The sequence below is a fragment of the Dunckerocampus dactyliophorus genome, chromosome 11 (assembly GCF_027744805.1).
Source record: "Dunckerocampus dactyliophorus isolate RoL2022-P2 chromosome 11, RoL_Ddac_1.1, whole genome shotgun sequence".
In the NCBI taxonomy this organism is placed as follows: Eukaryota; Metazoa; Chordata; class Actinopteri; order Syngnathiformes; family Syngnathidae; genus Dunckerocampus; species Dunckerocampus dactyliophorus.
In genome coordinates this window covers 17,299,338-17,311,354 of record NC_072829.1, presented here as the reverse complement: position 1 = coordinate 17,311,354, position 12,017 = coordinate 17,299,338, and the positions used below count along the sequence as shown (strand labels likewise).

The window sequence follows — 12,017 nt, the reverse complement described above, 5'->3', positions numbered from 1 at the left end:
ACAATAGTCCGTCATATTGTCCTACGGTATGAGAGAAGGTGGAGGTCCAGGCCTTTATGTGGAACGTTGTATTCGCATGAAAGATTCCTTCAAAGGAATGCACATTGAGAAGATTTACTCCGTTTACAACAGGTTTCCTAATTATACGTATGCGCAGTAGCGCTAGGTGGCAGAACTCGTCATTCCACCGGTACTTCCGCGCTGTTGTCATCGTTGTCTGTCGACGTAATACTCACGTTGAGGGTCACCAAAGGTGCGGATGTGATTCACAACGAGACAGAAGTAGAGTGTAAGTGGTATAAACAGTTTACTCTCCACTAAACAACAAGCACCAACTTCTGGGCAACAGTTGCTCACAACATTCACATGACCCATAAACGGAACTTTTTTTGCTGATGCAAACAAATTAATAAAAAACTAAGCAAATAATAACATTCGTAGCATTACGAGTTTTTTTATTATTATTTTTGTTGTGAACTTTTTCTATTACAAATTATTTATTTATTATTTATTTATTTATTTATTATTATTATTATTATTATTATTATTTATTTGTTATTTTGTTTATTTATTTAGAAATAATTCTGTTATTTTTTATTTGTTTTAAAGGGATGGTTCAGATTTTTTGACATGAAGTTGTATGACAACCCCATCAACAGTGTATTGCACCAACAGTGACTTACCCCCCCATTTGGTCCTGTGAGTCCAGTTGTAATCGGAGAGGATGACGAGGACAGATGTGATGAAGACGCTCGCATCTGCTTTCTCTGTGGAACACATATGTAAACAATATGGCCGCGGCGCTCCGTCACGGAAGAAGAGTGGCATTACCGCGAGCGTCATCATCACATACACATGAATGCACAGGCGACAGTGCACAGGGATACAGCGGGAGACAAATATAACGCCGAGTGATTTGTGAGGTCTGATTTTTTGGGGATGCAAATGTATCACTCTTTTGAATGCATATTGTTTTGAGAAGCCAAACTCTTTACTTAAATGGCCCCAGCAACCAAGCGGAACTACGTTCCTTGTCACGGCTCTCCGACCACAACTGGACTCACAAGACCAATTGGGGGGTAAGTTACTGTAGTCCACTGCTGATGGGGATGTCATACAACTTCATGTCAAAAAATTTAAACTATCCCTTCAAATACATATGTTCCACTTCCATCATGTTCTATTATATTGTTTAAAAATGACAGTTTTTCTCCTCTTTTCAATAAAGATATTTCTAAATAGTACATTTTATTGCTGTAATTACAATGCTGTGAAATACCGTGATGTTTTTGCCCAAGGTTATCATTCTGCCGCAATCTCATACCGGCCCATGCCTACTTGACACAGCCACTGTAAGCTTCTTCTGTGGAGTTTAGGGGTTGAGATTAAGTTTATAGTTAGAGATAGTTTACTCCGACTCTTATGACTCCCCTGTATATTTTTGTTAACATTATTAAGACATCCTGATCTGGCCCACTTATATTATGCATCTGCTATAGACATAATCTGCTTCATTTTGTAGATGGATTACGAGGACTCCACTATAGCCAGGATGCTTATTGCTGCTGGCCTGCCCAGTCAGATGCACTCACGGCTAAGCTCTGGGAGCAGCTCCAGTCCTTGTACCCCTGCCATGCAGAGAGCTCACCTACACCAGGTATTACACAGCTCCAGCAGACAAACAAATTTGCTGTATTATTATTCTTCTTTTGGAGTAAGTGTCGTAAAAAGGGAAAGAAAAACACAATATGTACGCCAGTAACCCTTTTTCTTCCTGAACTGAGTTAGAATCTGACCTTCTGGAACTGATCAATAACGTTAATCAAGATTCCACTGCATGTTTACAGCAACGACTGAATTTTTTTTTCCCAGAATGCCAATCTGAGCTCGAGTCGAGCTGCCTCCCACAGCAGCTCAATGTCAAACATGGCTATCACGCAGTTGTCCCCCTTCTCACCGATGTCAACCACTGATGATGTCTTCTGGGACTCTGAGACCCCACCTAAGGTAGGACTTGTCTTTAACACCACCTGGGTAGAAAGCGCACACATTAATTATGCCATTTATAGGGCATAGTTTGTGTTTTCTTCGGAATGTGACCATGTGGCATGATGCCATGCAAGAGGAAGTTGTTGTTCCTTTTACACTGTACACAGGACGTAGACTCCCTCACATGGTATTATGTGTTTGTGTGTGCTGAACATGCTGTGCCCACTGTAGGTGTTGCTTTTCATGATTTCTTCCGTAATGGCTCTAAACAGAAACGTTTCTATGATACACACACCACTGCTAATGTGTCTAATATACCTGCTGTCCTGCACGGTCTGAACCCAATAGGCCGTTAGGTGTATTTACTAAGGGAAAAGCATATGGAGTTAATAGAACAACTAATAACTACATCAACGGCAGGAGGGGCAATAAAGCTGTCTGTTTGCAATGTTGTGTTGCTGAACTAACAGGAGGCCATATGGAGTCAATAGAGCAGTTAATAACACAGTCTCTCCTGTGACTGTTACTTTACAAAAAAATGGAGTGATTTCAAATAGATACCGACTGTGCCACATAATCTGACACCAGTGCGTGTGTGTGATACAGGATGTGAAAAAGTTGTCAAATTGATGACATGCATTCAGCTCACTTCCTGTTCTGCCGGGTGTGTTTTCCCCTTTGTGACAAGGCGGGGGTACGTAAGAGTTGTGAGAGACCAAAAGGTCACCAGATGGTTTGACAGGCATCCTGTAGTTAAGTGTTTCTCAACTGGTGGGGCACTTTTGGGTCGTGGACCTGTTTTCAGTGAGACATGGGTCTTTGCATGGGGAAAAAAAAATTATAGAAAAATAATCTTGCACATTAATTGTGAAGTGGCTTTTTTAATACAGCGGGTTGTTATCTGTTAACTCATTCAATACCAAAAACGTATAAATACGTTTTTACAAACCTGAACAACAACGTATTTAAACGTTTTTTTTTTTTACTTTTTTTGCAGTTGGTTTCCTCTTTTGAAATCCTAGTCCAGTTGGGAATGTGCATACAAGGATCCACTTTTCACACCGCCCATCCGTGACTTGTAAATGCAAAGCAGCTCAGGACTGTCGATCCACATAAATGCGCCTGCTGATCAGCAGTATTTTTAAATAGTGAACTGCTCGGAGTGGTATAGCATGTTGAAACAGCACTGCTAACCTTAATTTGATCTTTGGCTTTTACAGTTGAAAGATGCCTATGGAATAAATAAAGTTCATTGAAAGCACTGATTCACTGCTGGTTCGTATGTTGGGAATAAAAGAAAAATGTTTAAGTGAAGATAATCAGGCTTCCATTCATCCACCGCTTGTGTGAATCGTATATGCCTGCATCAGAGATTACAGTAACCCCTCGATTATCATGGTTGTTTCCAGACCCAACCATGATAAGTGATTTTCCGCAAAGTAGCATTCCTTATTTATAAATGGAATATTTTCATAGTTTCAGCGTTGAAAACCTGTTTGCTACCTTCTACCTTCTACCTTGCTACATGAAATAATACCCCATTGGCATGTTTACATGCGTATTACCCATTATAGTAGACATAATAACAGAAAATAAGACATTTTTCTTTAATTTCTCAGACAATTTCTCTTGGAGATTAATAAAGTGTCTATCATTTAAGACATAAATAAGACTCATGCTTGTGTGTGACGTCGGGGGTTCAGAGTTTAATTTTAGCCTGGCATGGGTTACGGCGGCAACTCCCACGTCTTGTTTTTGCATATTGTAGCTCTACTTAAAATCTCATTAAGATCCAAATGTGTAAAATGCAAATTCTAGCAATTTTTCAACTGGTCTTAAGATTTTGATCAGGAGTGTGTATATATATATATAAAATATGCAATCTGAAGCATGAAGTCACAAGGGATTACTATACTCGCAGGTGATGAAATTCATGTTAACTTTGTTTCTGTAGTTCACAGCCTTTGCGGAAAATTCGACATGCTTGTAAATGAGAGCCCTGTTCTTAAAGGTGTAGTCGTGAAATTCCATAAGAATCCGTAAAAAATATGTGTTGTGTGTAATCTGCATTTGCATTTTTGTTATTGTTTTGTTTTTTTAAAACAAAGAGTAGCATTTTTTTCATGAATGTGATACAAAAAATTATTCATGAGATGTATTCCATTGTAACCTTCATGTTCAAATAAACAAAACTAAACCAAACCAAACCAAACCAAACCAAAGGGGAAATCTTAATCCCATAAACTATGTATATTGCTTGTAATTAGGAGGAAGTAAACAATTGTTTAGGATTATAGGATAACTTGCTTGATTTTGTTGGAAAAAAAATGCAGCATGAGTTAAAAGGATTGTGTTTGTCATATACGCTTTGCAGGTCCCGGAACGTACTACCTCTAAGTTCTACTGCAGAGAGCTGGTGAAGGGACACAAGAGGGCTGCTTCCAGGTAGCAAGAAGTTTGTCAACTTCCAAGTTAACTATGGCAAGATTGACACAAATCAAACACTGATTTCATTGCTATACTTCATGAGGATTGATTAAAGGGATAGTTGAGATTTTTTGACATGAAGTTGTATGACATCCCCATTGTAGTCCTATAACAGTGACTTACCCCCCCACTAAGTCTCCTAAGTCCAGTTCTGGTCAGATTTCAGTGATGAAGAACGTAGTTCGGCTTAGTTGCTGGGGACAATTAAGTAAAGAGTTTGGCTTCTCAATACAATATGCTTTCAAAAGATTAAAACATTTGCATCACAATAATGCCGTCTCATAAACTCAAACCTAACGAAATGCTTGGTGTTATCTGTCTCTCGCCATATCCCTGGGTAAGTCGCTGTTATTGGACTGCAATGCTGATGGGGATGTCATACAACTTCATGTCAAAAAATCCCAACTATCCCTTTAAGACAAATGTGCCTTTACGTAAGGAGAATACGACCAGGAGTTCTGCATTTCTGCTGTTTTTGGCCTTACTTTTACATCTTGTTTAAACCACTTAGCTTGTGTGTGGTATTTTCTCCTTCATTACAGCACTGTACATCTTCATTACATTTATAATAATACTTCAGAAACATTTCCTACTCACCAGGATTTTGTTATTTTTCTTTGTATATTTTAAAGTAAGGGTAAATATGCTTTGTGGTAAGGGCTATTGAATAATGACATCACATTTCTGTCAGCTGTTTAGCTGTTCCTTTTGTCTTTGTGTTATTGTGTCATCAACTTGAGTACAAGCAAAGGTTTCTTACCATGAAGTAGAATGAACCTGATCATGGTGTAATTGTAATTTGTGGAATTGAAACAAGGCTGCTAAGGTGGTCGTCAGCCATTTAATTTGCTTCACTGTGTGGGTTTATAACAGCATCTTGCTTTACGCAAACAATCAGTTATCAACTCTTGCTTTGATTAAACATATGCTAAGGAAATCAGCACAGCAAAGGAATTACCCTGGATTAGAAAATGAAGAACTGTGTGTATTTCATTGCAATTCATGAGTTTGCATTCCCTCCATCTGTGTGTCTCTCTCTCCATCTAGTGGTAGTCCAGTGCTCATGACAGAAAAAGGTTCAAGGTCTGTGTCTCATGGTGTGACCAGTAACCATCCAGGTCAGTTCCTCTCTGTGGTATCTCTGTTCTGCTTTATCAAAATATTCAAATGCATTGTTAAAGTATTCTCAAACCATATTGTTATGGTGAAACTGTATAATTCTGTTTCCTATAGTGACTTATCGTCAGGTTCAATTTGTGGGGACTAGTAATAACAGCATACAATACAAAAGAAGTGTTTTCACAGACCCTATTGTGTATTGAGACCCAATTAGGAACTAAATCACAAATTCTTACTCACCAAAGATAATGATGCTCACTTTTGATAAACAGTTTACTAAGTATTGCTGGGTAGCGCATGATCTCACACCCGGCTACAGTTGTCACCGGCTCAAACAGTCCATCGTAAAGGGAAAATGTTCAAGAAACAACCAAAAAATGCAGAGAAAGGAGACTCTGAACCTGTCTCGTTTGTCAAGTGGAGCCGAGTATGAACACACTCCAGTTTGCAGTGACCAACAAGAAGCAAAATTTATACTAAACCAAAGTTAAAATATTGTTGGAACTATAATATATATATATATATATATATATATATATATATATATATATATATATATATATATATATATATATATATATATATATATATATATATATATATATATATATATACATATATATATATATATATATATATATATATATATATATATATATATACATATATATATATATACATATATATATATATATATATATATATATATATATATATGCTGTAATTCAAAAAGAATTACCTCGTAACAGCAAAGTATATATTGTAAATCTCATTGTACATTTGTATAGTGACAATGAAAGGCATTCTATCATTTCCTCATATTGCTTCATCTAAATCAGGTGTGTCCAAACTTTTTCCACCGAGGGCTGCATACTGAAAAGTCAAAGGATGCGGGGGCCACTTTGATATTTGTATATATTTGATTGCTAATTAGTAAAAAGGTTATACAAAACATACAGTATTACAGACAAAGCTTTGTGTTATTATTTGTTAAAAGTGTCAATATTAAAAGTTTTTTCTGCTTACGTAGGCTCTTTAGATCTATTTTCCACATTTTTGATGGATTTTTTTTTTGTTTAATTTTATTTCTATCATGTGCTGCGCCCAATAAAAAATGAGCTGCAGACCGCCAGTGGCCCCCAGGCCACACTTTGGACACCTCTGGTCTAAATGAAGAACGAAGAAACGTGGTCTGCTAAAAACTGTTAGTACATTGGTTTGTAACTGTAAATCATCCATGCACTGACTACCTATTAATGTATGAGTTATTGAAAGATTTTACATTAAAAAAAGTGGACGTATACTTTTGTTCCTCAAAGCATTTGTCCCCAGCAACTAAGCGGAACTACAATCTTCAGCCTCAAGGAAGCATATCCATGCATAGATCACTTTGCTTGTTGCTTTATAGACATCTGTACGGAACAGTTAAAAATGGATGGGGGTCGTAGTTTAGACACCTCTGATCTAAATGCTCCAACTGTATAAGTGCTCAATTATTCAATAAACACCATAAATATACCGCCAATATTGCAACAGAAACAGGCTGTCACGCCGGTTCTTGCAGAGCGATACAATATAGTAGCAAATATAGACCACGCATGTCAACTGCAGGCTACTGAGAAGCAGCTTAACAGGGTCATAATTGCAGTGTTCATCCAATTGAATGTTCATACACTCCCACTGGAAAACAGCACAGAAAAACAGCAAAGGACACATACAAGAATGTCCAGTATTCATGCAGGCTGACTTGGTGTAAGAACGGAGATAGACATGTCAAAAGCACTATTTTTAATTATTTTATTTTTAATTGGTGCAAATAATTAAATATTAAATAACCATTATTTGCATTAATCTGCCAAACATTGTACAAAGATACTGAGTGTGTATATGGTCATATCATATTCAATGTCTGACCCCTATCCGATCACAGGAAGTGATGTGGACTGTCGCCAGATAGCATTGTTGCAACCCAGCAGTTGATTTAAGCATGTCTTTTAAGCATATGTTTTGTGATTGTTGTTTGCATTTGTGTGGAACTGCAGTGTATCATCCTAAAAGGACAAAGAGGATCACAATAGATTGTGCAGTTTTACCCAGTTCAGTGCCTCATTTTTAAGAGAATAATGTGTGGGCAGGGTCTGATATTTTCCAAAGCTGTAAGTCAGTTTATTCTCAGGCCTTTATTTGTCTCAGACATTCATTGTTGAGTGTATTTTATGTACCCATAAATGGAAAAGATAACTATTTGTTTAAGAAATGTATTGTTGTCTGTAGATGTGATAAATCACTGGGGAGTAGTGACTCAGGGGCCTCATTTCATCAGTCAAAAGAAAGCCAGCTTGAAGTCCCATCCAACACAAAATTTTTGCAATCAGAAAATGTTGTGTTTATAGTACTTAACTAACTTTTGGAACTGCAGCTCACATAAATTTCTGTATCTCAGACTACTTCAAGCAGGAGAGTCCACGTGTGCAGCAGCGTCGACAGCAGCACAGACGGCAGCAGGGCGAAACCCCCAGCAGTCATTCACAAGTAAAAAATTGTTTCATGGAAGTATATGCGTTTGTTGATTTGTTTAAGCAAAGCCTCTCAAAAGATCGATAAAGAAATATTATTATTGGGATAAGACAGTCTGACAGCATTTAATCTTGGTGAACATAACAAGCTTTGAAAAGCTCCAACACACACATGCACTCACAGAAACAGCCAAAAGCTCTAATTATGTATTCTGCGGCTTCTCTGATTGCTGACATTTATTTATTTCATTTTTAGTAATTGTCTCACTTTTAACAAAGCAGGGTTTCAAGTCAGCTGTCCGCCCATTCAACAAGGCCACAGAATACTCCTCCTCCAGTGATGAATTTGGCAGCAGTGATGATGAAGAAAGGAACAGGTAACGTGTCATTATATAGTTCTATCTGTGTAGAACTGATTTTAATCCCTTAATTAAACCATGTGTTATTATCAGAGTTGTAGAGACCTAATGCAAATGAAGGTAATGTTTATACTGACTTAAAGCTCAAGATCTAATCAAAGCATTTACCATAGAGCCCCGCTTTTCATGTGGGTTACCTTTCAAGACCACTAGGGAATGCCCAAAAAACCACTACACATTTAAAAAAATAAAAATAAAAAAACCTGCAAATTTGGGGGTCAGCGAATGCTGAATTGCTAATGTGCGGGGATCCACTATAAATTATTTTGTATTGAAATATATGCAAATAAATGGATTACTTACTATCAAGTTGTGTTCTACCTACCTGAAATTTCTCTAGTTCTGGCCTCTCTAACGGAAAGGGGGAGAAATATTTCAAACAAATACCTGATGGCATCGTGCTGCAACCTCATCACAACCTTAACCAGGTCCTTACACACACACACACACACACACACACGCACACAAAACCACTCACTTTTTATATAATCTCAGACAAGGTTATTTGCTTCAACTGTGAAATACATACGTGGTCATAATCCAAGTCGTCAAATTTGCATACATGTCTGTGTTGTTATCCAGCTGTCTCAGATGACATCAGATGACACCTACATGCTACCAGACCTTCTGCAGAAAATATCTTCATCGAGTCCTTCTCACAAAGCACTGACAGGAGAGGACAGTTACTCACAATCACCCACAGCACCACGATCCCCTACACACCAGGAACTACGTGTAAGTGATGTCACAAAACAAAATATAACATTGGAGGTGGCGGTCCTGTACAGCCAAAAAGAAATACATTCTTCTGTGAGGTAATAACAGCATTGGAAAGAATGATTTACAGGACCGCTTTTGTCGTTGCATTAGTTACATCAGTCCACTAGAGGAAGATAGTTACTCAGTTATCAGGAGTACAATGATTTAGTACTAAACATCTATACTGATCATAAATATATTCAGCAATTATCTGATGTTGATAGAACAAAAATTTCATATTATACAGCTTTGACTCCAGTTTGCTGTCTTTATTTTGTTTCCCTCAGGCTTTCAGCAGTCCAATTGGCAAAAACATTTCCACATCTTCCTCTTCCTCCTTCTTCTCCTTCATTGATCCAAGATTGATCCCGATATCTTCACCACCACAGAGCCCCAGTAAATAAATGTGCACACTGGTACAGGTGGTCCTTGGTTTACAGTGTGCTGTGGTACAATGTTTCGTGGTTACGAATGCGCTCCCATAAATTAATTAAAGACCTAATTTTGGTACATGAACACGAGATTCACTCGAGAACTAGTTACAGCGCACACCGGCGGAAGAATATGCTTGGACCGTGTGCCTTGTGCAAGCCGGAAGAATACAGTGTGTGCCTGCTCAGCCATGCAAATGAAGAATAACATTGCTCATTAGTTGACTTTTTACACATCATTATGTCTCCCAAGCGAGAAAGCCATCACCACCAAAATGAAAATAAACATCATAAAAGAAGGCAGAAAGACCTGAAAGACAACCACAGGGATAACATTAAGGAGTGTTGTCTTTTTATTACTGTTCTATTTAAGTCTTGTATTTAATGATTTTATTCATTTATGTCCTTCATGTGTTCTGAGTATAGTGTGAGTGACTTAGGAGTCCGATTTAATTTAGGTATACGGTTCCGACTTCCGAAGTTCCGACTTACACTAAAACTCAACTTACACCACAGTATAGGAACGGACCTCGTTCATAACCCGATGACCACCTGTATATCTAGTCTGTCTGATAAGTTAAAAAAAATTGTTTGATTTAATTCTCTTGATGGTTTTCTGTGCAACTATTATACTCAACGAAAATATAGATGCAACACTTTAGTTTTGCTCCTATTTTTCATGAGCTGAACTCAAAAATGTCCACAAAAAGACATATCTCTCTCACATATTCACAAGTCTGTCTAAATCTGTGTTAGTGACCATTGATAATTCACTGGTGTATTACGAAAACCAGTTAGTATCTGGTTTGACCACCATTTGCCACCATTTGCCTACTGCATACACCGATCCAGAGCTTCCCAAACATGCTCAATGGGTGACGTGCCCAGTGACCATTCTGTCATGTGTGGCATATCTTATGGACAATGAAAACGGGCATATTTTATTGATGGCATTTTGAATGCACAGTGATAACTTGACAAGATGCTGAGACCCATTGTTGTGCCATTCATCCACAACCATCACCCGTGTTGCATAATGATAATGCACAGCCCCATACTGCAAGGATCTGGCTGGAAGCTGAAAACCCAGTTCTTGCATGGCCAACATACTCACTAGACATGTACCCATTGAGCATGTTTAGAATGCTCTGGATCGGTGTTTTGTACGGTATTTGAGGCAAATGGTGGTCACACCAGATACTAAGAAAAAGTTTTAGATCTTGGAGTTCAGCTCATGAAAAACAGGAGCAAAAACAAAAGTGTTGCATTTATGTTTTTTACTTTTTATTTTTTAGTTTAATAGATAAAATGGAAACAGTTGTTGTCAATGTCCCCATGTAGCATGCAGTAAGGGTGAGCCAATCAAGAGAGAGAACCACAGGAAGGGGTCTGTGGTGAACGTGAACCCAACTAATATTCGACCACAGAGTGACTCTCCTGAGATCCGCAAATACAAGAAGAAATTCACTGCTGAGGTTCTCTGTGCTGGACTGTGGGGTTGGTAGTTTTATTTCCAATGACAAAATGATACAACATTTTGTTGTGTAGAATATGAATGTTGTGTTTTGCTGGTTTTACTATGCAGGAGTGAATCTGTTGGTTGGGACAGAGAATGGTCTCTGGCTTCTGGACAGAAGTGGTCAGGGGAAGGTCTACTCACTCATCAGCAGGAGAAGGTTTCAGCAGATGGACGTGCTAGAAGGACTCAATGTGCTCATTACTATATCAGGTACAGGCACTGAAGATTCACACGTTTCTCCACCTAAAGACCCTATCAACATATGCAAATATACAGAAGGTGCCAACTTTATAAAGGACACCAAGTGATAGTCTGTTTTGATCCGATGCATGTCCAATTTTTGGGACATAGAAAAAGACCACGATTGGGATTTGTAATTCAGGACATATATTTTTTGATTGAACAATGATTTGATTATTATTGAGCAAGTCAGGGTATATAATGAACAACATTCTCCTAGGGATATTTCAGTTGGAAGGCTTTCTTCTATTGCACATCACTCAGGCACTGTTCATGCAGGCAATCGATGCTTTCCAAATATCAGGTCATTAGTGTGCTTGTTGATTATTATAGAAAACTGGTAATATTTTATATTTACATATATATATATATAAGTTTACCGCCAAATCTGTCATAAAGGGAGCAATGCCTCAAATTTTACACTTTTGCAGAAATTTGTTGTAATAATTTATCATGTATGCAATTTCCCAGATTTTGTGAAAATGTTATAGGTTCAGTTGAAACTAGGCCGATAAAGACTATTGTCATTAACATTCCA

General features: G+C 37.8%; 1 protein-coding gene across 5 annotated transcripts in view; it reads left to right on the top strand.

Moving 5' to 3' along the window:
* Positions 1-12,017, top strand: part of LOC129189646 (misshapen-like kinase 1) — an 85,563-nt gene that overhangs the window by 55,732 nt on the left and 17,814 nt on the right. For 3 of the 5 annotated variants that reach the window (XM_054791544.1, XM_054791545.1, XM_054791542.1), the window contains 11 exons: positions 1,523-1,657; positions 1,873-2,007; positions 4,364-4,434; positions 5,524-5,594; positions 8,039-8,127; positions 8,391-8,488; positions 8,871-8,958; positions 9,113-9,265; positions 9,577-9,685; positions 11,062-11,217; positions 11,306-11,449. In XM_054791544.1, the coding sequence (XP_054647519.1) occupies positions 1,523-1,657; positions 1,873-2,007; positions 4,364-4,434; positions 5,524-5,594; positions 8,039-8,127; positions 8,391-8,488; positions 8,871-8,958; positions 9,113-9,265; positions 9,577-9,685; positions 11,062-11,217; positions 11,306-11,449 (1,249 nt within the window). Of the gene's footprint in view, positions 1-1,522; positions 1,658-1,872; positions 2,008-2,986; positions 3,105-4,363; positions 4,435-5,523; positions 5,595-8,038; positions 8,128-8,390; positions 8,489-8,870; positions 8,959-9,112; positions 9,266-9,576; positions 9,686-11,061; positions 11,218-11,305; positions 11,450-12,017 lie in introns of those variants that run through there. The other 2 variants (XM_054791543.1, XM_054791546.1) reach the window with 2 other exon arrangements.